Raw genomic sequence first — 23,174 nt, forward strand, 5'->3', positions numbered from 1 at the left:
TCCACCATCCAGCCCGTATCGGTACCGTACATCTCCCTGCCGGTGTGATCACGTGGTTGCGCGGGCGGTGGCGCAAGACGTCTTGATTGCACCCATCGCAAGTGCTGAAGTGGCGGCTTTAGCACTTTGCGATGGGTGCTACCAAGACCTCTTGCTCCACCGCGTTGGCCCACCAGAGCCACCACGACATTGCAATCCACACAATATAGATGTAGTGATGTGAGAATCCTGAGACGCCGTACCATTTCTGAGCCTACTTGGTGGTCAGGATGTTGACATTGCGGCTCATTCCGGACGACGTGGTCGAAATGGTGGAATTGTAATTGACTGTGAGTTGCCTTGTCGTTTAAATTCTATATCCTTTGATTTCTTATGTATACTGCGGAATCTTATATTTGTTTCCATTGGAAATCTTCGAATCGAACGAACTTTTAGTATAGTCAAATTAAGTATAATGTACCCTGTCCATAAATTGGCGCATCTCATCCAATGAACATTCAATACTTCAAAGCCACCTAACTGCTGTAATACCTCCTTAAACTTGATGAAATAAGTTCCATTTGATCAATCACAACCTAAGCTTTATTGGGATATAAAATGATAAAAAAATAGATAAAATTTGCAACATTTGCAACATATTTTCGAGCTATCTTCGACAAAAATGGTGTCCATAAATTGCCTCGTTACGTTATACGGCCAAGGCAATGCATAAAGGAAGGTGACAGGTGAAAACTGTGTGACGACGCCAACATTATGACTTCGAAGTACTCCAACATATTGCAGGACTTCTTTTTGCATTTCGTACTAGTTCCTGTGCATCTCGTGGACTTTGCCAGCAAAGCAATATTTCACAGAAAGGAAGAGAAAAACCCATCAGTGCTCACACGACTACAGTATCTCGGGCAGATGGGGACCAATTGGTTGTGTTTGTCTGGTCGATCTTTGACGCACGCGAATACTTACATGCAGTTGAAGGTGTTGGTGACACCGATGTTGGTGCTACTGTAGCGATGATGGCAGCGAATGTGGCGTCGCCCTGATAATGATGGTATTACTATTAGTACGTAGTAAAACGTTATGGTAGTAGACTACTACTACCGGTAGTAGTTAGTACTGGTAGTGATTTCGACAAATGTAAGGTAACGCATCGAAATCCCGAACACTTTTTGCCGAAAATTTGACCTGTCCATTCAAGTTGATATCCTGGAGAAACTAGACTACCCAAAGAAAATATAATACAAGCTCCATTTCAATGTGCCATTTCCAGCACAATTGAATGAGTTTTGCGATTTGGACGAAAATTATTATCACCACTTTCACGCCGAGATGGGAACTCCAAGAATTCCGAAATCACGAACACTCAAATGTCTTGTGTTAAGTATGATGCTATAAAAATTTGCAAAATAACACCGCCAATTTTAATCTGGATGTTTAAATTCAAAACGTCAATGAAAATCATTATATTCGACACCATTTTAATGATAGAATTCAACTACATCATAGTGGATGCAGATAATATATCACAGTTTGGAATTAAATTAGATTGAATTTGATTGTGCCAACATGGAGTGGTGAATATAATCATAGCCAATAGAATTTGATCGGCCACCAAGGGAAGTCATTAATTGGTCAAAATTGACACGGTTCGCGATTTCGATGCTGTTCGGGATTTTTCGATGCGTTACCTTAATCTACAATCCCGGAACTTGCGTGTCACAAACTTGTACTAACTATTAATAGTATTATTAATAATACCTACTAAAGTGGTTATTACTCCCCCCGTCCCACAATACAATGGTGCGTCTTGAAGGAAGGGAGACATGACACATCATAATAATTTGAAGTTAAATTCAAATTAACGCGTAAAAACCCCTGGGTTTAGTGTAGAGGAGCTGATTGGATAAGAAGAAAGTGCCTGTCACTTGATGTGCAACCGCAATATAGCATGTCCATTTTTGGATTTCGATATGTCAATACAAAAATGTATATAATATCAACACTCCGAAAATACAAACATTCATAAATCAGACAAACATTCATTAATCACTCAAAATTGGAAGGCGGGACTTATCCTACATTGTACCGTGACACCTTGTTCAAGAGTAGACTGCCAAACGGATTTGGCCAACACTTAGCCAACAAGTACAACTGCCACGTCGGCACCATAGGTGCTCACGCGTGCTAAGAGTCAAGGAATTGCCGATGGCAACATGAACGTGTCAGTCGCGAGCTTGATGAAAGACAAGGTGGGTAGAATGTACTACTGTAGTTCGATATGTTTTGTATCGTTACGCCTCCACAACATTATACACAAATTATTATGTTTTACAGTGAAATTTAATTTTATTCAACGAAGCATGAGCTACAGTATATTACAGCGCCAGATTCGTTCAATGGACCGAGGAGATAGTGCAGAGCGCTTTTGCGACTTATTTTGCCGCAAAGGCGACATACAATGATATAATGATTATTTACGAAAGTCAATTATAAAAAACCACATACAATTTCAAAAAGACCTGGTACACAACCTAATATTATTATGTTGGTGATCGTTAAAAGTATTGGCGGGATTCTGCACTTTCTTGGTCGTACTACTATTAATAGTAAGTATTACAGTATTATTCCAAACTTGCAGTTAACTGGAAGTGAATTTATGAGCCCGGATTTTCGCCATGGTTTTGTAACGCTAACGTTACTGTAGCGAGGTTTGTAGTTCTCTGCCAACTTGGATCACGACTTGTGTTTGGTGTACATACAATCAATGCCTAGGTGGGAAGTAGTATGTCCCACCTCACCAGGCACTCGTATGAGCCCATTTCATTCCATGCAATAGTTATGTTGACTTGTTAATGGCAATTATTGGCTACCCAATTCTATTAATAGTAACGTTATGGATAACAAAGTGCACCGAAAAACACACCCGACACCGCCGTTGCTACACTATTTACAGGTAACAAAATATAGTGTATTAGCATACGGGTTATCGCGGGTAGGAGCTGCGGACTCGCTCTCTGCAGAGCAGACACATTTGCGCTGTTTACAGTAGAGACACGTCGCTGGAAGCATGCATGCTGTTGCTCTCCACTGGCATGAGATCATCGCCGCTTAGAATCAATCACCCCACAACCTTGGTCAAGCAATTCAGTTGTAGAGTGTGTCACCAATTCCAAGGCCTAATTAGGCATCCTAATTCGGGTGGATCCGAATTTAAGTGGTATACTGAACGCAAGATATTGAAGCAAAAGTCCTTGGTCGAATATCGAACGAATATATCTATGGGGTTACTTCCAAATTGGGCCTCATTCGTACAACATGGGGTGCGTCAAGTCGAGTCCGATCCCTCAAGTGCCGGCCGCGCCGAACGCCCAGAATGACGGTGCCGTTCCCGCATCCTCAGCAGCCACAGGGTCTACTGGTGCGCAACTGGTGACGAACGAGCCGCAGCGCCATGGGTTTGAAGCCAATTACACGCTGGGCAAGAAACTGGGGGAAGGCACGTTCTCCGTGGTGAAGGAGGGGATTCAGAAGTCGACGGGCAAGAAGTTTGCCATCAAGTGCATCAAGAAGAGTGGGTTGTCCCAGGAAGACTTGGACGCGCTCCACGAGGAAATCGATATCCTCAAGAAGGTACTAGTTGCCATATCAAGGGGACGCGACGTTGACAAGCATGCAACGTAGATGGAACACCCCAACATCATGACCCTCTTTGAAGTGTACACTGAAGCGCAATACTACTACCTCGTCACGGAGTTTATGCAGGGCGGCGAGTTGTTCGACCGCATCGTCGAAAAGGTACCACCTTCCTTGCAGTCCTTTCGTATCCTCAGATGAACCTGGTAGACGTTTTACACGGAAAAAGAAGCGCGTGACTTGGTCCAAGTGCTGCTTGGTGCGATCAAGTACTGCCACGACCACAACGTGGTCCATCGCGACTTGAAGGTTCGACGTCGTTGTCGTCACGCGTTCCTCACCCTTCTCTGTGTAGCCTGAGAACTTGCTGCTGACCAGCAAGGACGACGACGCGTATATCAAGATTGGCGACTTTGGGTTTGCCAAGCAGGACTTGAAGGCCGGCCTCACCACCGCGTGCGGCACTCCGGGGTACGTCGCCCCCGAGATCCTCAAGGGCGAAGCGTACGGCAAGTCGGTGGACATTTGGAGCATCGGCGTGATCACGTTCATCTTACTCTGCGGGTACCCCCCGTTCCACGACGAGAACCAGAAGCGCCTCTTCACGGCCATCAAGCTCGGCCAGTACAAGTTTGACGCGCCCTACTGGGACGACGTGTCGGCCGACGCCAAGGACTTCATCTCCAAGATGCTGATCGTTAACCCGAACGACCGCCACACGGCGGACCAGTTGCTCGAGCATGTATGGGTCACGGGCGACGAAGTGTCGACGGTGCCGCTCACCAAGGCCATGGAAGAGCTCAAGAAGTACAACACCCGCCGAAAGTTCAAGGCGGCTGTGCGCACGGTACGAATCGTTCCGTCCACATACTTGTCATGAATATGCATATACATACATAGGTGCAAGTGACGGCGGCGTTAACGCGGGGCTTGGTCCCTCCGCCGCATGGCAAGGACGCCCCGGGGTCAGACGATGAGTTGGAAGCTGTCGCGGCCGACGATGTCAAGGTGAATGTCCAAGGCGAAGCGCCAGTGGCGGAAGCTGCTGCTGCTACTGGTACTGCTGCTGCTACTGGTACTGGTGATGCAGTCAAGCCCTAAGCAGATGACACTACTAGTCTATGAGGAACGGTGACTAGACACACAGGTACAGCATCAATACCGTCCGTGTGTCGTGTGAACGAACACGAGGAAGAGTCCGCTAATGTCACTTTTACAACTTGTTTTACTCACTCAAATCTTGGGGCACGCAATGAGACCAGAACGAGTGTGTGGCAGTACAGGACATCCTGCTGCTTTGATTTTGGAACTGCTAGTGTATGTAGGTAGTAAGTAGGGTACAGTCCATCCTTGTAATAATGCTTAATTAGCCAAAGTTTGGTCGAATATGAGGATTATCATTTCTGGACAGTATTTCCCTGCACATACAATCGTTAGTTGATTTGATAACGTTACTTAACTGTAAGTTAGCTGCTTGGTTAGTAACCACTTCCTGTTAGTATTATCCAAGCAGAATTATCCGTATAGTGTCCGGATAACCCGTACGGCTATAACCACTGTTGTTAGTACATGTAAGCATACAGTTAGTACTGGTAAAGTGGACAAAAAACTGCGAGTTGGATACGAGCTGGGCTACGGCGACGAACATACAGTAGCAGAATTATTGGTCGACGTTTGAACATAAGTACTAGACCATTCGGTCAGGTAGCTTGCATATACAGTACTACTGTATCTATGTTGAAGGAATTCTGAAAGTGACGAGCCAATTGTTTCTTACTTGTAAGTGACCTGTCGACAAATGAAGCCCTACCATTGGCTAGTCTAAAATTACGTGACCGTGATTGGCTAAAAGAGTTGTCGACCTTGTATTCATTCATACCAGTTGTTGCCTTGCACTTCTACTTGTCTTCTCGTCGTCCCAGCCTTTTTGGAGGCCCAGTAGACGTTCCTTGTGCTAGCCCAACACTTTGACGTGATGACGAAATCCCGTAACAACGTCAACTTGCAATCCTCACGGTCAGTAACGTATGCCGCGACGACCTCGCTCGCGGAGTCATGGCCTTTTCAACCGACGCCGCGCATGATCATCCGTGTAGATGTCGAAACGAGTTTGGACGCAAGAGGAGGTTCGAATCATAGCATTATTGCAATCCATCTTCTCTTGAATTATGCCGCGACAGCACAACGCAGTTTATATATCACGTTGCACCCAAAATCGGCCAAACTCGAATCATTATCATCGATAGCTCAGGTGGTGGTCGACAAGGTCTGCGTAACGCTACTATAGTCCTACGAGTATGCGCAGACGACATGGTGTTGTGCTCATTCGTCCATTGCTTCGAACGACAATAATGCGGTGACGCGACCACTTGCGGCGAGTCAAGGCTGCTCGGATTCAGAATCAATGCGAAATCATCCTCGACATGCAACGAAACGCCCTAGAAGTTGAAAGTACAGAGTTGTGCTGGAGTCGCATGAGCTTGGAGGTTCCGCTGCACGTCGAGTTGATCTCGCTTTGATTCTGAATCGGAGTCTTCCAGTGGTCACACACAAGTGACCACTGCCCCCGAGCTGCATGCATGCAACGAACTCCGCCATGTTCCAGACTGTAGCTCCTGTTCAACTCACTGTCTTTGCCAACAGAGCGGCGGCATGATTGCTGGCAAACACGAGCTACGGCTTTGAACATGGCGGAGTTCCTTGCGTGACATGCTTCGTCACACAGTCGTCCCCTTGTACAGACTTCCGCCAGTCATGCCACGCGCGAGTGTCTTGAGAGAAGTCGACATACGGTTGAGATATGTCCAATCAGAATATACCAGACGGTTTGTAGCTTTTTAGAACATCCACTCCAGAATGTTTGTTATTGAACTTAGTATTACTATGCCACAGATAAGAATGCAGAGTGTAGGTAGTTACCCGCTGAAATATAACACTTGGTTTTTAAGATAGAATGCTGGTAAGTGATGCTCGACGATTGGCTGACCCAATCACACCGATTCGCGGCCGAGAGATGCCGCCGCCGACCACTTCGGCGGTCCACGTGACTACGTGGGTCGTTGTCGGCGCCTTAGCTGCGGCAATGGTAGTTTATGCGATGAAGAAGACTCCGTCAGATGACTCCAACGATCGGGATGTTATCTCTCCGCCATCATCGAGCAGCCAACCCGACATCCCCACAGAGGCAGCGCCATCCTCACCCAAGGTGGTGACCGCCACCACAGCGCCGCCATTGTCGTTCAAGGAAACATATACGCTGGGCAAACGTCTGGGGGCTGGCGCGTTTGCAGTCGTGCGCGAAGGTGTGAACAAGGTCACTGGGACCAAGTTTGCCGTCAAGTGCATCAAAACCTCGTCGTTGTCGCCTGCCGATGTGCGGGGTTTGCGCCAGGAGATCTCCATCTTGAAGCAGGTAGACACCCATCACGTCATATCCTCCACGGCCTTCTTCACGTCCTTCCTAGTTGAGTCACCCGAACATCATGTCGCTGCATGACGTCATCGAAGAGCCCAACGTCACGTACCTTGTCACAGAATACATCGCGGGCGGCGAACTGTTTGACCGAATCGTCGAGAAAGTACGTGTCCATCAACGATCGCATCATCCTCACACCTTGATGCCGGTTCTAGACGTTTTACTCGGAAAACGAAGCGCGGGAGCTCGTGCGCATCCTTCTTGGAGCGATCAAGTACTGCCACGACCACAACGTCGTGCACCGAGACTTGAAGGTATATCCATTCCGCTCCCATTCCGCTCCACCTCATGCATCCTCTTGATGTATACATGTAGCCAGAAAACCTCCTGCTAACAAGCGCCGACGACGACGCATCGATTAAGCTGGCAGATTTTGGGTTTGCAAAGCAGCAGTCTATCGATGGCCTCACCACCGCGTGCGGGACTCCCGGGTAAGACCCACACTCTTATCCCCTCCGTAATCAATATCCGCGTCCAATTTAAATGGTCAAAATGTGGACATTGGGGCTGAATTACCACACTAATTGAAGTCACACTCACACGAATAAACGATCATGGGTTTCCTGCAATCTGATTGGCTAACACCGAATTGTTTGTAACGTGATTATACTTTCGTCCAGTTTGTCCATTTTAAATGGTCAATATACTAGTAGTTCGTTATTTTCAAAAAATGTGGACTTTGGTCACCACACTAATTGAAAGTCACACACACACGAATAAACAACGATCATGGGTTTCCTGCAATCTGATTGGCTAACACCGAATTGTTTGTAAAATGATTATATTACTGTCGTCCAGTTTGTCAAAGAAAACCCAACCTTCATCATAATGCGATCGTCTACTAAACATATAAATAAATATATTAAATCATGTATATAGGTACGTGGCGCCTGAAATCATCAAGGGCGAACCGTATGGCAAATCAGTGGACATCTGGAGCGTGGGCGTGATCACGTACATCTTGCTGTGTGGATACCCCCCGTTTCACGACGACAACCCCACGCGCCTCTTTGCGGCTATCAAAACCGGTTCGTACAAGTTTGAGTCGCCCTACTGGGATGACGTGTCAGCCGACGCCAAGGCGTTCATCGGGTGCATGCTCAAAGTACACGCCAGTTCGAGAGCCACGGCCGACGAGTTGCTAAAGCACGCGTGGATGGTCAATATGGACGTGTCCACAGCACCCCTCGGCACAGTCCTCGAAGAGCTCAAGAAGTATAACCACCGACGCAAATTCAAAGCAGCCGTGCGCACGGTATATATATATATATTGATATTGATAGATACAAAGTTGGTTTTCCCCCATAGATGGTGTCGTTTATGACGATGAAATGTTTCTATATTGTATATCGTGTGAGTGAGTGATGATGGTGTGTCGTCGTAGGTGCAAATGACGGCAGTGTTGGCCAGAGGCATGTCGGGTACCCACAAGACGGCCGACTCGCCTTAGATAACACGACTAAACCACACACTGTTGAATACTGCACGACATCGCTAAGTAGTACATTTCTAGCTAAGGTAGCTAGCTAGCTACAGCTAGAATGCACGGGATTAAAGAGATATATATCGACGCGCGTATGTTTGTGTACACACTAATAGGTCGAACTAGTAATGTTAGACGACCCAACGCGTGAGTAGTATGTAAGTATATGTACTAGTAGGTACCGAAGAACGTTACCATATTATAATAACGTTACTTCAAGTATTAGCTGGGCCAGTGATGACGATATAGTAATGGAGTATGGAGTTGTAGAGGAGACCCAAAGTTTTGTGGCTATTCATAGCACAGTCTCCATCGTGCTGACTGACCTCCATGATCATTTGCTCGTGAACGTGTTACAGTGACGGGACATGCCTTCGTCCCCCTCTGCGACGGCGGATGGCTCCATACCCGAAGCCCCTCCGATCACTAACACACTGGTGAATGGGGGTCCAGTTACTTGTCCCAGTTCGTCGAGCGTTGGCCACCACTGTCCGGTGCTGCCAATACCCTCAAACATTGTCGAGCTGTCGTCGTCAGTAGAGTCAACTGTAGCCCAAACCATACCAACAACATCATCATCAAACCCATCCACGACAGACGACAGCACCGCCGCCGTCTCGTCCCCATCAGGTCGTCGTCCAGTTGATGCAACCGTCGCGACATCCCACCCGATTCTGACCGACATCCACGCCGCGTACGCGTTTGGCCCCACCCTGGGCCGGGGGGCCCACTCGGAGGTGTTTGCCGGTCTGGACAAGACCACCGGCACTCCCGTTGCCATCAAAGCCATCGCAAAGATCGGACTCGACCAGTTCTACCTCGACGCCCTCGGCCACGAAATCAACTACTTGTACCAGGTTTTTGCATTCTCCGACCTCTGAACTACGAGCATGTCCATCAATCATACTGTAAATAATGGGGGGATGTATGGATCGTTAGCTTCGATCGCATCCACACATCATCCGATTGCACGCGGTGTACGCCGACACGGACCAGTACTACCTCGTCACCGAATACTTGGCAGGGGGCGAGCTCTTTGATCGGATCGTCGAGCAGGTAGTATTACTACTACTACTACATGCGACGTTCTCAATGAGCTGTGATGACGTGGCACCACGACGTCCAAGGATTCACGATATGCGGATTTGGATATGTACATACATAGGAGTACTACTCCGAAAACGAAGCGCGAGCGCTTGTGCGTTTGGTGCTCCAAGCCATCAAACACTGCCACGACCACGACATTGTCCATCGAGACCTCAAGGTACACAAATATATATATAATATATATTGTATGTTGATCAATATCTTTCTATCCGAACGGTAGCCGGAAAATATCTTTTTGGCGTCGGCTTCTGACAACACGTCGGTCAAAATTGGCGATTTTGGGTATGCCGTGGTCGCAGCCGAGAGTACCCTCACGACTGCGTGCGGCACGCCCAGCTATGTCGCGCCCGAGATCCTCCTCCACGAACCTTATGGCAAGCCCGTGGATGTGTGGAGTGTGGGGGTGATCACGTACATCTTGCTTGTGGGGTACATGCCGTTCCATGGCAATACCCAAGTGGAGCTGTTTTCCCGCATCAAGCACGCCGAGTACGACTGCCCCGACGACCTCTCGCCCGACGCGCAGGACTTTTTATCCAAGATGCTCGTGGTCGCCCCCGTCGAGAGGTACACAGTCGACCAGCTGCTCTGCCACGTGTGGATCACGGGCACCGTCGTGCCGACGTTTCCGCTCACCAAGACCAGGGAAGAACTGCGAAAGTTTAACCTCCGTCGCAAAATTCGAGCCGGCGTGCGCGCGGTACGTACGTACGGGGCGTGCATGGATCGATTGTTTGTTTTGATATGGGGGGTTGTTCATTCGTGGACCTTAGAGCGAGTTTGATTTCGTTCGATCGTCAGTCGGTCGTTGGTTCGTTGATTTCACCACTGACGCCCCGACTGGGGGATTGTGTGTGTGTTGTAGGTGCAAGCTATGGACACGTTTTCCAAGCTGCCCAAGATCCATTTGGATGACGAGTTCGACGATGATGCACGGGGGATGCCGATAGAGGGGGACGGGGGGGATGGCACGGTGCCGCCGCCGCCGACAACGCCAACAAACTCGGCGTCGAGACCCAAGCCAGGAATTCTCGCCCAGCTGCCGTCGGCGCGCAGTTGGTTTCGATCGATGCGAGTTCACCCGACCATCAGTTAAACGCTTGGCCCTGAAACGATATTCTTGGTATCAACACCACCACCTCAGTTCGTGGCCAAGTTGCTCAACCACACGGCACCCGTGACTGGGACGACGAGTCAGGCTTTGATGGCGATATTTGACAATGAGTTGCTGTAACATATCCTAATAACGTTATTGAAATATCACCCATGGTTGTTACTACACCTTTTTGCAGTTCAGTTGGACGAATGCCCGGTGTATTTGGTCGTGTGCCCGATATATTTGGCGGTGTGCCCGATATATTTGGCGGTGTGCCCGATATAATTGGCCATGCGCCCGTTAAATTTGGCACCCGGGTGCCGTGTGCCCGATATATTTGGCAGTGTGCCCGATATAATTGGCCGTGTGCCCAAGCAATTGCCCATGTGCCCGATGAATTGTGTCGTGTGCCCGATGAAAATGGAAATCACGCAATAAAAAGTCAATTCAACATAGAAATAGTCGTCAAACGACACATGCCGCATCGTTGCTGTGACGTCACATATATGTACCAACGCCCATGTTGCCCATGGCCTCCGCGCGTCCATCGTGGGTGCGTTCCTTGAGGTAAATCGAAAAATGAGCTCTGCGCGCGGCAGATTCAAAAAAATTTGGTGGGAGTTGAAGTTTGGACGAAACGTTGATGCACAGGGGCAACAGTATACTTTGTTCACGTAAAAATATCGACTTTAATGTTCTGTACTCGTTTAGACATATCTTTACAAGGAGGATACAATATAATTAGTTCATTAAAATCGCCGTATTAAAATCGTTCGTTCATTCGTGTGGCGACGTTCTTCATCTTGTTGTACACTTTTCCGGGCGGCGCGCCCATGATGAGCGAGCAGATGGCGTCCCGCGCCAATTTGATGTTGGAAAAGGAGCCGAGGATGTGCACCTTCTGGTCGGCCAGCACCACGCGGGTGCGCGTGGCGTTCTCGATGGCGTACTTGGTCTTGCCATCCTGCCCTGCCAGCCGCCCAATCGCGCGACTCAAGTGGTCGCCCTTGAGCATCTTCACGTCAGTGACTTCGAACGTGTCGACGAACAAATCTTCCAGACGCAGCAGCGCCACCGCATCCTGCACTTCGAACCCCATCATGTACGCCTGCACGAAATCTGCGCCCTTTTGCAGCGCGCCGGCGTCGTCCGTGTGCGGGCCGTTTTTGAGCTCAACACATCGGGTTTTCATGTTCATGCGCACCTGCAGCTTCAAATGCTCCACGAGAGGCTTCATGATGTTCGGCCAGTCGTTCTTCAGCGGTGTATAGCGATGGGCAGGCACGCGGACGCGACGAAAGTCGTCCTTGCCGCCGTCCAAGTGTTGCGCGCTCAATGCAGGGAACGACGGCACGACGTCCATGTCGTTGTCATCTGCGGCGGTAATCGCGGCATGTGCCTCCACATCCGAGGCGCTCAAGACCACTTCATCCACATGCATGTCGGTATCAACGTCCATCTTGGTGCTGATGCAAGATGGGAAAATGATCTTGAACCTCGTTTTGCCATGCAAGGTCTTCCAATGGCTCGGGCAAGTCGGTGATTGGCTAATTTGCAAGGTGATTTAAACGTTGTTTAAAACCATTTAAACAGGAAATTGGTATGCCTGGAAAGGAAGTGTTTCGAACACATTGGCCAAAACGATTCGGATAATGGGCGATGTTATCCGGATGTCCATGAACTCCCTTCCGATTGGTCGAATGTTTTCTGCGATTGGATTGGTCGAATATGCCCCTACAATTCCATCACAGAAACGAACCAAGGCGACATGCGAGCAACGGCCATATGGACGTCTGTACCACCGCGGCGGCAGCGTCGGCGAAGATGGAGCACGAAATTGGGGCTACTCATGGTGTTTCTAGTTGCCAGCAGCTTCATGCAGGTGGCATGCGCTGCAGATTCGGAAGGCACGTCACCCAACAACCAAGACGAGCCGACGTCGTCGTGGGACGACATCTCCGACAAGCTCAAGGTGGCGACCGCCAAGGGTCTGTCGAAGCTATCCTGGGGTTTGGAATGGCTGGGTTACAAGAGTGGGTTTGGCGAGCAGTGCACATTTGTCGAGCATCCGTCGTTGGCCGTGCGCAAACACCTCCAGGCTAACTTGAAAGCCCAAGATCGCGCTGTGGACGTGCTGGTCGCGTCCATTGAAGCATGGGAGTTCTCGTGCGTGCCATTATGGCATCCCCTTTCTCGCATCTCATGCATGACGTAGGCGGACGCATGCCAAGGACCACGCGCCGCTGGTGCTCGCGCTCACTGGCCCCACCGGCACGGGCAAAACCGAGTCGTCAAACTTACTCGCGGAAGCGCTGTTTAAATGGACAAAGCGCCTCGACCATAGCGACAAGGACTCGCCGTCGGGGCTGTTGGTATTCCGGTTGGTTTTATACCGTATCCGTCGAGATCTATGACGTGGCAACGTAGGGGCGAAGACTTTAGCGACAACTACACCAACCCTGTGAGCCAGTACCAAGAGCAAATCAAGTCCAGGTACCGACAAGTATCTATTCAGTTTTATATGGTTGCAATAATGCCGTGGATTTATTCTAGGCTAGCCGAGCACCTGTTTCGCTGCTCGGGCAAGGCGTTGGTCGTGTTTGATGAAGTGCAAAAGGTGATTCCACATACATTGGATGGTATGTACAGTTTACAGTACAGTAGTAGTACACCACCATTTTTTTCCCACCAGATCATCCCAACCATCTATCTAGTTCGTCGCTTGAAACGTCTAATCTGTCATGCATACCGACTTTTGTAGTACTCACCAGTGCCATGAGCTCCAACGCCCACCTGACATACCACCGCGGGGGCGTCGAGCGGCGCATCGATACAGCGGACGTGGTGTTCCTTCTCATCTCGGATATTGGGGTCGCCAAGATGGAGCAGCTGCTCATCCAGTACGACGATCGCCGCCACGTACCCGCGACGCAGCTCGAGAACGACGTCAAGCGGGCGCTGGACGCGCAGTGGACGCGCCTCCAGTTCGGCAAGATGGTGCGGCAGGTGGTGCCCTTCTTGCCCTTCGAACCGCAGCATATTGTGCTTGTGATTCAGGCCAAACTGGACCAGCTGAGCGAGTACTACCAGGGCGTGTACTGGAAATCGCTCGCCTTCGACCCAGCACTAGCCCCCCACCTCTCGACACTCGAGTCGATGCTGTACATTGAACGGCGGGCGGTTGTTCGAGGTGTCGACGTGCGCAAAGTGTTTGCCAAGTACGGCGCCCGAAACGTTGAGACCGGCCCGCTGCAGCAGCTCAAGTCCAAACTCATGCGATATGCGCGTCCATGGAACCCAGGTACAAGAAGCGCAGCATAGGGGGGGGGTCCATGTCGTTGTTGTGGATATCATGACGATATATATATATATGTGTGTGTAGAGGCCCAGTTTACCGTGCGTTTGATGCCAGATGAACGCACGATTGAGATCGTGGCATGTGTGGAGGCCAGGGCCAACGACCAAGACAAGGCAGACGAAGATGGAGGAGGAGGTGCGATCGCCACACTGTCGTGTGTGTCGAGGTGGCAAGGCGAGTTTACATGATGGCAAAGCCTCACCGATGTAGCTAGCTAGCTGCCTGCGCTCTGGTAGCAAGACTGGGCTTGTGTGTAAATACAGTACCCGTTGAGAGCATACTTATTGGGCCAGTCACCCACCAGCGCAACTTGGAAATAACCCAATACAGTACAGTAGTACAGTAGTATGCACTTCTTTGGTCAATTGTTTCAAACTGGAGCAACACTATCGACCGACCAATGAAAATCCAGAACGCGATTGAAGTGGCGAATCAAAATCCTGATATGGTCAAAATAGTTTGTGCCTGAAAATAGTGTGACGGGCTAATGAGCACACAATATGTATACTGTGAGGTGTTGACGGTTTCGTGTAACCGCAGCGTCACATGTGGGTCGGGAATTATGGCCGACTGGGACGCATATGTTGACGAAAGAGGCTACACGTACTACTACAACCGAATCACGGGCGACACGGCGTGGGAGATCCCGCCGGATGCCGCCGCCGACGTGGTTGATCAACCACCTGTCACCACCCCCGAGTCGGTAGTATCGTCCGAGCCGACTGACGGCACACAAGTCGGCGACACCTGGACGGCGACGTCGGAAGGCGGGGAATGGGCATTTGGAGGTGTGAATCCAGCGGACGGAACGTTCTACTTTATACACACGACGACCGGCGAACGCGTGACCAACCTGCCGATGGACACACCACAATCTGCCACGTCATATGCCAACAAACATGACTATGTAGGATCAATCCTTCTTGACAAAGTTGCTCCCGAAGTGCAACGTTGCATGGACGACTTGGTTCAGACGATTGAAACCCAGTTGGCCGTGTGGATGCGCCGGCGTCAACGCAACGCCAAAGCGTTGGCCAAGCAGCACAAAGGTCACCGAGGACGACAAACCAACAAGCAAGCGGTTGTGCAGCAACTGCCCCAGCAACACCATCACCCCACTCCGGTGCGCATGACCCAACTCCTTGTAAACGCCAAACGGTACGAATACTCGGCCGAGTACGCGGCCCGCCGCGCCGAGCTCGACGCGCAGCTCCGCGAGGACGAAGTGCAAAAGGAAGTCGTGCGGGTCACAGATCGATTGGCCTTGCGACGAAAGCGCCAGGTCAAGCAGGCCGCGGCGTGGCGTCGGGCAGACATCAAGGAGGAGCAGATTCAGCTGCGCCATCACATCACTCGCGTGCTGGTCGCCAAGGCCACCAACGGGCTCGACATCCACGGTACGTCGTCACATGTTTCGGCACCCGTCATCGTCGTCGTCGAGTGTAGGTTGAAGCGAATACTAAATACATTATTTGTAGGCAAAATCGATTTGAGCAGTGGCGACGATAGTAATAATAATCATGGTGAGCCTGCGACAAAGCTGAAGCGAGACGAGTTGTTCGAGTCGGAAGAGCGGGCGGCGCTCGTAAGGCACCGCACACGACAGCTGGAGCGGCTATTTGTCGCCATGGACATGGACAAGCGCGGGACAGTGTCGGCGCTGCATGTGCTGCACCACCTTGTCACACAGCCGTACGTTGGTTTTGCGTACAAACGATTAACTCGTGAAACGAACGAATCAAAACCTTCGATCGCAATCGTAGGACCGATGTCCAGCGATGGGTGCAGCCGCCCCGACGAGGCCTCGACGACCTCGTGACCACGGGGGTGCTGCAAGCCTTCTTTCTCCAGCTGCGCCAGGTCAACCTGCGGCAGTTTGTCACCTTTGTCGACATCTCGGAAGACGTTGTGGCACAGGTGGACCGCATCCAAGCGGCGATGGAGCGGGCCGGATTGGGCGTGGTGAGTGCTGACGTGGCAACGTGGCAGAGCAGCATGTCCAACGTTAAGACGGGCGAAGCAGCCAATCGCAAGCAACTGATCGTGAATCGACTGCAGCAATCGTTTTGCACGGCCAAGGTGGGTTTGTCTTGCCACCAAGCAATATGTTTGGCGTTGTATTACTAGTATACATTTCCCACGAACAATTTGAATACAATAATGATGAAATTTACGATGCTGACCAGAACGTTGCTAAACAACTTTCTAGGAAACGTGTCTGGCCCAGGTTCGTCATGTCCTCCACTTTCGCGAGCTTCGTTCTTCTGGAGCAACGGCGGGACCAACTGGGGACGACCAGCAACCGATCTGGCAACTCGCTCACAAACACGTGTACTTGCAATTGCAGCCGTCGCTGCCGTCATACTGTGTCCACTGCCGACGATGCCGCGCGAGGCTCGGCAAACTCGATCGCTACGACGTCGAAGGGACCCATCGGTAGGTCCTTCTACAGTTTAGGACTTCGTGCATGTCAAATATATGATTCAAAGTCAAATGTGACGATGGAGAAACATTAGATTGGCTAATCGAGTTATGTGCGTCGAGGTAGGGCCACGTGGGGCCGCCATCTCGCCCGACGTATGCACAATATTGAAATGTCCTTGCGCCAATGGCCAACCGGCACAAACGCAGCAGACGAGACAGGTACATACACACTTGACAAACTGCACCGATTTGTATCTACTAGTCGTATCCTTACTAGTCGCATATCTACTAGTCGACCAGTCTAACAACTAGTTGTTCGTTAGACTTGGCCAGCATAGCCAAATTCCTCGCTCAGTCGAGCGATAGTACTAGTACCGCGGCACTCGATGCTTTATTAACGCCGAAGACGGACGAAGTTCCTTCTGCGTCCATGGCTCACCAAATTGTGCGAGCTACCTTGAACGATACAGTCGCCGCCGCAAGTCTCTTGGCGAGCTACGATGCGTGGGAAGCGAGGGTACTGGCTCCTTCCCAAAGTCGCCTCTCGTCCGAACCGATGCCGACAACGTCGGGAACCCCCGCGTCAAGAGGCAGTAGCCACGACTTGTTGGCCAAACTCACCAAGCGACGCGAAGATGTCGAGCGCGAAGAGATGGCACGGGCACTTTTGTTTGAAGAGGACGAGCGGTCGCACGAGGTACCGTAGTTTACTTTGCTATTTATATATATATAGTGATTCGATGTGTAGAATATATATATATTCTACATCGAATCACTTGTATGGGCTTTGGATGATCATGGGGGTGGTGGCAGGAAGTGGAACGGGCCAAGGTGGCGATGGAGACGCCGTTGATCCTCGAACAAGACGCCGCGCACCGCGAGTTTGTCCGGCTGCTGCAGAAGTGTTTGGATCCGTCGATCATGTTGAAGCGACTTAACTTTGAGCGAGTTCTGGCCGTCCGTTCGCCGACCGACAACATGGTGCTTCGGATGGTGGACAGCGCCACCAACATGCACTGCATTGTTCACACGATGCGATGCGCGTCCGTGGACGAAGCGGACAACGTCGTGATGCTTGCGAGGCAGCTGCATCACCACCGACCGCCACACACGGTGGAAGTCCTGCATGTGTTTCAATACATGTACCAGCAGTTTGCCACCCACGGCAACTTGAACGAGTGCTGGCCCGTTGTGTTTGTCGTCACGGAAGACTGCATGGAAGGCGGGTATTGGCTGCCGCCGTCGCCGCGGCCGCCGCTGCCAGCCGCAGACATTTTGCACATTCTCAATGCGGTACATTGAAGCGAGAGAGTGTGAGTCTGATGAGAGTTAGGTGAGTGGAGCGCTGGCGGCTCTCCATAGCCAACATATATGCCACTGGAACCTCAATGCACGAAATTTGTACCGGAGCAACGTGTACGCCATCGACGACGCTGCTGGCGAACGACGGCAGCAACTCAAACTCGGCGGGTTCCTTGCGTTCAAGCAACCGTTTACCCAAGACGACCTGTCCAAGTTGCCGTCGATTGTGCATCCGTCGTTAGTTCCCCCCGAGTTAACGAGTACTTCGCGGTGTACGAACGGGATGATGCTCAATGAAAAGACGGACATGTGGATGCTGGGCTGCCTGCTCTACTCCCTCGTCACTGGTATGGTACTGTACCTGCACCTAGTACCTTCCCTTGCCACATGAACTGTGGCGTGTAGGATCCGAGCAAGTCGTGCGGGAGAAGAGTCTGTCGACGATCATGACTGACGTACCCTTGCGGTATGGCACAAGTATACGCTCGTGCCTGCGGATGTTGCTTCAACCGCTACCGCAGCACCGACCCACAGCGATGGAGATCTTTAACTTCATCTCATGCGCTTCCCCCGATGAGGGTGTCGCCGCCGACACTAAAGCATCGTCGGCCTCGATGACGTTGAAGAAGTCCGTGCGTTCCTTGGACCCACTGCCGTCCCGATAACGTGTGTAGTATCCGGAGAAAATATATCCGGATAAAGTTTTTCTGAAATACTACGAATAGGAGAACCTGATTATAGCCAATCATATACAAGAGAACACAATTATGGCCAATCATAATCGCTTAACGATTGTGATTGGCTCTCAACTGAGCTGAAATCACGAATCACCGCGTCGCATACAGATGTCGGTTGAGTTGTGGCGAATCCAAAACACAAATCATATTCATGAGCTCCAGTTCCCTTACGACCGCGGACATCCATGCCACCAGTGCGGCCGCTACGACGCAACCGTGTCTTCATGGAGATCCGATCCGTGGTGGTGTGCCTGAAGCCGTCCTTGCTTCAACTTCCATCGCATCCGAGCAAGTCCCGTGGCGCGCAATCGCCACCGCGACCGCTGTCAAGACACTGCTCGAGATCTTGCGCCCGTTTTCCGACTACGTTCAGCCATTTGTCGCGATCTTTGTGCTCGCTATGTCGACCCAAGTCATCCTAGGTACTGACCTCTCTCACTAGTCGAAACAGAGCTCATGTTTCTTATCACAGGTGTCTATGTCCTCGGAGCAGCGTGCATGGTCGTCCTGGACCATCGCTTCCGCGGGTTCATCGCGGCGGAGACGAGCTCGGCATCGCTGCTATGCATCACCCTCATGTGTGCCAAGACGTCCGTCGATGTCGCTACTTCCAACGGCGACGCGACGCCGCTCCACACCCTTTTCAAACCATTCGCAGACCCGACCACCCTCGCCGACATGGTGTGGACGGTCCTGATCAAATGTACGTCCTGATGATCTCTATGTATTCTCGATTGTTACTATCAACCAGAGTGTTGCTGCTGCTTGGCTAGGCCTCGTGCTACGTCTTGTCATGCACAGCGTCGTGACATTCGCTGGGCTCGTCCTCGAGTGGCAGCGCGCAAGTACCCTCGACCAACTCACCACCCGCCTCGCGTTCTACTTCACCCCTCGACTCCCAAGTACGATTCTCCTCCTTTCCCATCGTCACCTCTCTCACATCCGAACCAGTTGCTCGCACTGGTGCCAGTGCCGTCCGCCGCGCCGCCGCCGCCGCCCCGTTCGCGAGTTGGTTTAGCTTTGGCGCCACACGACGATCCACGGCCGTCCAGGTAGGCTCTACCCATGCTTTGGATACATTTCCTTGATTTTGAATGGCTCTGGTGTATTTTCTCTCTCCAACAACAGAGTGTCCATCGAAACGTTGTCCAATATATACAGTATATATATATATATATATGTATATATATATTATTTTGTTGAAATGTTGTTTGAATCGAAAGTTCCAACTGAATGTTCCGCCTTGTCATGCAACTGTATTCATGGATATATATATATATATATATATATATATTGTATTTATTCTAATCGGGTTGTATTACATCGTAGCCGTTCACCGCGGCCTAAGAAGCGATCCAGCCCCGACGACGACGACCCCATCCAATTCAGTTTATCATAGGATTGAATGCACAGTTAATCCGTTGAGTATGTGTCGCATGTTCTTGTGGCTATTAGTCGAATCCATTTGCGTTGTAGAACCAAGCAGACCAGTGAAATAATACTAAAGATCCATTGTGTTTCAGATATTAACGCGGTCAGATGGATGGACGTCAGCGATGAAGATACTTATCCGTCCCGGCTCATGTCGCCTGTCATGTCACACACATCTGGACGAATATTATTATAAAATAGTACTACTCGAGTACTACGTAGTAGTAAATATTAATATAAATAGAAGAGGGTTTATATACAGTCACCGGCGATGTATGTACTGGAACGGGTCGCGTGAAGGTTGAATGGCATTTTGTGGCTACGAATGACGCCAGCCACGCGATGAGCAGGCGCTGCAACTGGACCCGCGCATCCCTTGGACGTTGTCGTTGAAATATAGTATGGTTTAGTCGTTTGTGTTGAACACATGACAGTACTGTACTACAACCGAAAGTCCTGTAGTAGGACCAATCAATCTCCTTCTAGTATTATTTATACCAAGAGTAAAGCCTACATATATACAAATCTACCACTCGTCCTTGAGCATGGGAACGGTCACGGCTAGCGTGTCCGTCTTGGCGTCCCACGTCGCTCGCCCTCGCTTGTGCTGCACTGGTGTGGGCCAATACAAGACCAACTTGCTACATATTAGGACCATAGAAACCAATCCATCAGGTGGTTGGTCAGTCTCCCATGGTGATACCACGTCATCCGTACCACGCATGCGACTGGGCCACGAGTCTGCGCTTGTTGAGATCGAGGCCAATTTCATCCAGGCAGTGCCCTGGGAACACCATCTTGATGGTGATGTGGTCGCAGTTTGAACTGGACGGGTCCTTGTCCCCCAGCCCCAGAAACACGTCTTCGGTCATCACTTCCTGCTTGAACAGAACTTCGTATCTACCGTTTGAAAAGCGTCATATGCATACGTGGTTGCTGGCTATCCGTTAAGTGCTTACTTTGGGCGAGTTCGCGTGTCAAACTCGTCGTCGTCGTCGCTGCCAGCCACTTCATCGTCGGTCCATATCGCTTTCAGATCTTGGGGGACGATTTGCCCAATTCGTCGATTCAAGGCTTCTACAAGAGTCATCATTGAGTGCCTTCACAGGACGTTTGTGGTTGAGTCGGACCTTTTGGTAAGGGTATGTTTGCATGAGGCATCGGAGGAGTCTTGGTCAACGTTCCCTGGCAAACGACACAGAGGATGGACAGGTCAAGTCAACAGGCAGGTAAGGAGGAAGTAGACACGTACACATGCTTACCTCATGTCGCTCATCTTCCTCCGCTGGCTGGAGCAGATCACTCAGCGCCATGAGGTCGTGGAAGCTGCTCATGTTCGATCGAAAGGCAAGATCTTTAGTGTTGACGCCTTTTCGAAGGGCCAATGCAGCCAATAGAATTGCAGGTCGATGAATGCACAAAATACCAATTTAATGATGAAAATGTCTCAAATTACAGTGATGGTTCGACTGAAATTCAATGAAAATTGAGAATTTCTGCTAGGGATTTCAAGTACTGTTGTAGTACTACAAGGCTGGCATGATCGTCCACCATGTACATGTCCATGCTTCCGTAAGCGTACACGAACTACGACAGCGCACATGTGCTCACTGGGTAAGGGAATATTGCACAGGTGACGCTGTTGCGCCATAAGGACCCCCGCGCGATTCGCGGCGTGGCCTTTGTGCAGTTTTCGCAGCCTGAAGACTGCGAGAAAGCATGCAAGGCGCCGTGGTGGAGTCGATGACGTTAAGTTGCTCCATCTTCAACGACAACATACGGCGGGTCATTACTCGTACGACTGCCCCCGCAATATGCTGGGGGCTCGCGAGAAGCCCAAGCCGAATAAGTGCTCCAAGCGAAGGACCAAGTTTGAGCACAGAGAAGCCACCGACTACTTCGACCACACTCAGAACGACCACGGGTAACCAACCACGTTCCTTGTTGCATGGTCACTAATCCAAGAATCTGTAGTGCCATTCACAATGTGGGAGTAGCCGCCCTGGCCTTCCAATCAAAGCACATCGCAGCAGCTGACTATATCCCAGCCAGACACGGTCAGTATGCGTCTGAAGGTTGCCCACGTTCGTGCATGTTATCATGAAGATGACATTGACACAGTACTCTCTCTACCTGGGAGATATATTTGTATCCAGCAGAATATAGCACACACGTCGACTTCATCGGGGGGGATGGGGGGGGAGTTCGAGAGTGGTAGCTGGACAAGCACGTCGGGTTGCTTTGCCCGTGCTTGAATTGGTGCACAGATAAGCCCACGTTCTGCCACGGGGAAATGTTCCTCCAGATACGCCCGTAGTCGCACAAGGTCCGACGGCTCCCGCATCGGCTCCACGTCCGCCGCTGCATCTGGTTCCATGTCTAAACATCAATCTGTTTTGGTTGACACAACGACCAACATGGATACTACGGATAATGTATCCGTAGAAGGCAAAAGAAGGACTCCAACCGGGATCGAACTCGGGACGGATTGCTCGCAGCTATATTGTGTATTGACTTTTCACATCAGAACCCCTTGTGGCTTCAGCCGGTTAGTGATGAAATCGGCAGGGGTAGGGCTGGTACGGCTGCGCCACAAGGGGTTCTGGTAGGGTATGATAAATACTCAATAAAACCAACTTTTTGATGTTTTGACCAACATTCGCACGTCTGAAACCGCCACGACCGTTTCGTACTCAGGAATGCCATGATCCCAGCCAGACACGGTCAGTATGCGTCTGCAGGTTGCCTCAAGCGCACATAGAACCGAACGTTCGTGCATGTTGTCATGAAGATGACATTGACACAGTACTCTCTCTACCTGGGAGATATATTTGTATCCAGCAGAATATGGCACACACGTCGAGTGTCCATCGCCACATACAGGAACCTGCAATCCTGCATCTCGGCAACCCAACTGACGATGCGCACACGACAGGCTCCAACCCCCACTGAATTCTGTCGTCTTGTAAGTTGTACCAGGGCACCAAATGATCTCGTTGTCGAGCATTCAACGTGATATGCAGTGTTTTGCGTGCTTTTCTTAACGTTAGGGTGAAAACTGTAAACGGCTCTGTTAACAAAGTACAAGAGAGCTCGTTATGATTCTCTTTATTGAATCAGCGAGAACATTC

At 50.5% G+C, this 23,174-nt stretch overlaps 9 protein-coding genes across 11 annotated transcripts; 6 read left to right on the forward strand and 3 right to left on the reverse strand.

The window, feature by feature from the left end:
* The first annotated feature begins 3,287 nt into the window (after window positions 1-3,287).
* On the forward strand, window positions 3,288-4,906 carry H257_16565 (CAMK/CAMK1 protein kinase). Its single transcript, XM_009845031.1, has 5 exons — window positions 3,288-3,627; window positions 3,679-3,792; window positions 3,841-3,939; window positions 3,986-4,477; window positions 4,531-4,906. The coding sequence occupies exons 1-5, from the start codon at window positions 3,313-3,315 to the stop codon at window positions 4,729-4,731; spliced, it is 1,221 nt and encodes a 406-aa protein (XP_009843333.1). The 5' UTR covers window positions 3,288-3,312; the 3' UTR covers window positions 4,732-4,906.
* Window positions 4,907-6,593: 1,687 nt separating this feature from the next.
* On the forward strand, window positions 6,594-8,682 carry H257_16566 (CAMK protein kinase). Its single transcript, XM_009845032.1, has 6 exons — window positions 6,594-7,042; window positions 7,095-7,208; window positions 7,261-7,359; window positions 7,421-7,536; window positions 7,985-8,360; window positions 8,490-8,682. Exons 1-6 carry the CDS (start codon window positions 6,644-6,646, stop codon window positions 8,553-8,555), a joined length of 1,170 nt encoding a protein of 389 aa, XP_009843334.1. The 5' UTR covers window positions 6,594-6,643; the 3' UTR covers window positions 8,556-8,682.
* Window positions 8,683-8,903: 221 nt separating this feature from the next.
* H257_16567 (CAMK/CAMK1 protein kinase) lies at window positions 8,904-10,970 on the forward strand. The gene is made up of 5 exons (XM_009845033.1): window positions 8,904-9,445; window positions 9,528-9,644; window positions 9,754-9,852; window positions 9,916-10,395; window positions 10,561-10,970. Exons 1-5 carry the CDS (start codon window positions 8,957-8,959, stop codon window positions 10,789-10,791), a joined length of 1,416 nt encoding a protein of 471 aa, XP_009843335.1. The 5' UTR covers window positions 8,904-8,956; the 3' UTR covers window positions 10,792-10,970.
* A 546-nt stretch (window positions 10,971-11,516) lies between these two features.
* Window positions 11,517-12,297, reverse strand: H257_16568 (hypothetical protein). The gene has a single exon (XM_009845034.1). The coding sequence runs from the start codon at window positions 12,248-12,250 to the stop codon at window positions 11,555-11,557; it is 696 nt and encodes a 231-aa protein (XP_009843336.1). The 5' UTR covers window positions 12,251-12,297; the 3' UTR covers window positions 11,517-11,554.
* Window positions 12,298-12,539: 242 nt separating this feature from the next.
* On the forward strand, window positions 12,540-14,490 carry H257_16569 (hypothetical protein). The gene is made up of 6 exons (XM_009845035.1): window positions 12,540-12,957; window positions 13,007-13,171; window positions 13,219-13,284; window positions 13,345-13,430; window positions 13,553-14,092; window positions 14,174-14,490. The coding sequence occupies exons 1-6, from the start codon at window positions 12,560-12,562 to the stop codon at window positions 14,335-14,337; spliced, it is 1,419 nt and encodes a 472-aa protein (XP_009843337.1). The 5' UTR covers window positions 12,540-12,559; the 3' UTR covers window positions 14,338-14,490.
* A 193-nt stretch (window positions 14,491-14,683) lies between these two features.
* Window positions 14,684-18,646, forward strand: H257_16570. 2 transcript variants are annotated; one of them, XM_009845037.1, is made up of 9 exons: window positions 14,684-15,546; window positions 15,628-15,841; window positions 15,913-16,228; window positions 16,359-16,585; window positions 16,698-16,792; window positions 16,897-17,270; window positions 17,387-17,866; window positions 17,907-18,222; window positions 18,281-18,646. In XM_009845037.1, exons 1-9 carry the CDS (start codon window positions 14,712-14,714, stop codon window positions 18,538-18,540), a joined length of 3,117 nt encoding a protein of 1,038 aa, XP_009843339.1. In that variant the 5' UTR covers window positions 14,684-14,711; the 3' UTR covers window positions 18,541-18,646. The 2 variants fall into 2 exon arrangements, with proteins under 2 accessions (XP_009843339.1, XP_009843338.1); XM_009845036.1 differs by lacking the exon at window positions 18,281-18,646 and having other exon boundaries at window positions 17,907-18,276.
* Window positions 18,647-18,738: 92 nt separating this feature from the next.
* On the forward strand, window positions 18,739-20,157 carry H257_16571 (hypothetical protein). Its single transcript, XM_009845038.1, has 6 exons — window positions 18,739-19,034; window positions 19,085-19,315; window positions 19,386-19,514; window positions 19,564-19,664; window positions 19,942-20,037; window positions 20,136-20,157. Exons 1-5 carry the CDS (start codon window positions 18,764-18,766, stop codon window positions 19,957-19,959), a joined length of 750 nt encoding a protein of 249 aa, XP_009843340.1. The 5' UTR covers window positions 18,739-18,763; the 3' UTR covers window positions 19,960-20,037; window positions 20,136-20,157.
* A 322-nt stretch (window positions 20,158-20,479) lies between these two features.
* H257_16572 lies at window positions 20,480-21,394 on the reverse strand. Of its 2 annotated transcripts, XM_009845040.1 has the most exons (5): window positions 21,306-21,394; window positions 21,174-21,228; window positions 21,003-21,120; window positions 20,761-20,943; window positions 20,480-20,684 (listed from the first exon to the last, which is right to left on the reverse strand). In XM_009845040.1, the coding sequence occupies exons 1-5, from the start codon at window positions 21,375-21,377 to the stop codon at window positions 20,570-20,572; spliced, it is 543 nt and encodes a 180-aa protein (XP_009843342.1). In that variant the 5' UTR covers window positions 21,378-21,394; the 3' UTR covers window positions 20,480-20,569. The 2 variants fall into 2 exon arrangements, with proteins under 2 accessions (XP_009843342.1, XP_009843341.1); XM_009845039.1 differs by having other exon boundaries at window positions 20,480-20,943.
* A 438-nt stretch (window positions 21,395-21,832) lies between these two features.
* On the reverse strand, window positions 21,833-22,420 carry H257_16573 (hypothetical protein; the record flags this gene model as incomplete). The annotated part of the gene is made up of 2 exons (XM_009845041.1): window positions 21,833-21,937; window positions 22,217-22,420. The coding sequence occupies 2 exons, from the start codon at window positions 22,418-22,420 to the stop codon at window positions 21,833-21,835; spliced, it is 309 nt and encodes a 102-aa protein (XP_009843343.1).
* Between the last annotated feature and the right edge of the window lie 754 nt (window positions 22,421-23,174).

Source organism: Aphanomyces astaci, assembly GCF_000520075.1.
Source record: "Aphanomyces astaci strain APO3 unplaced genomic scaffold supercont1.88, whole genome shotgun sequence".
Classification (NCBI taxonomy): domain Eukaryota; phylum Oomycota; class Saprolegniomycetes; order Saprolegniales; family Verrucalvaceae; genus Aphanomyces; species Aphanomyces astaci.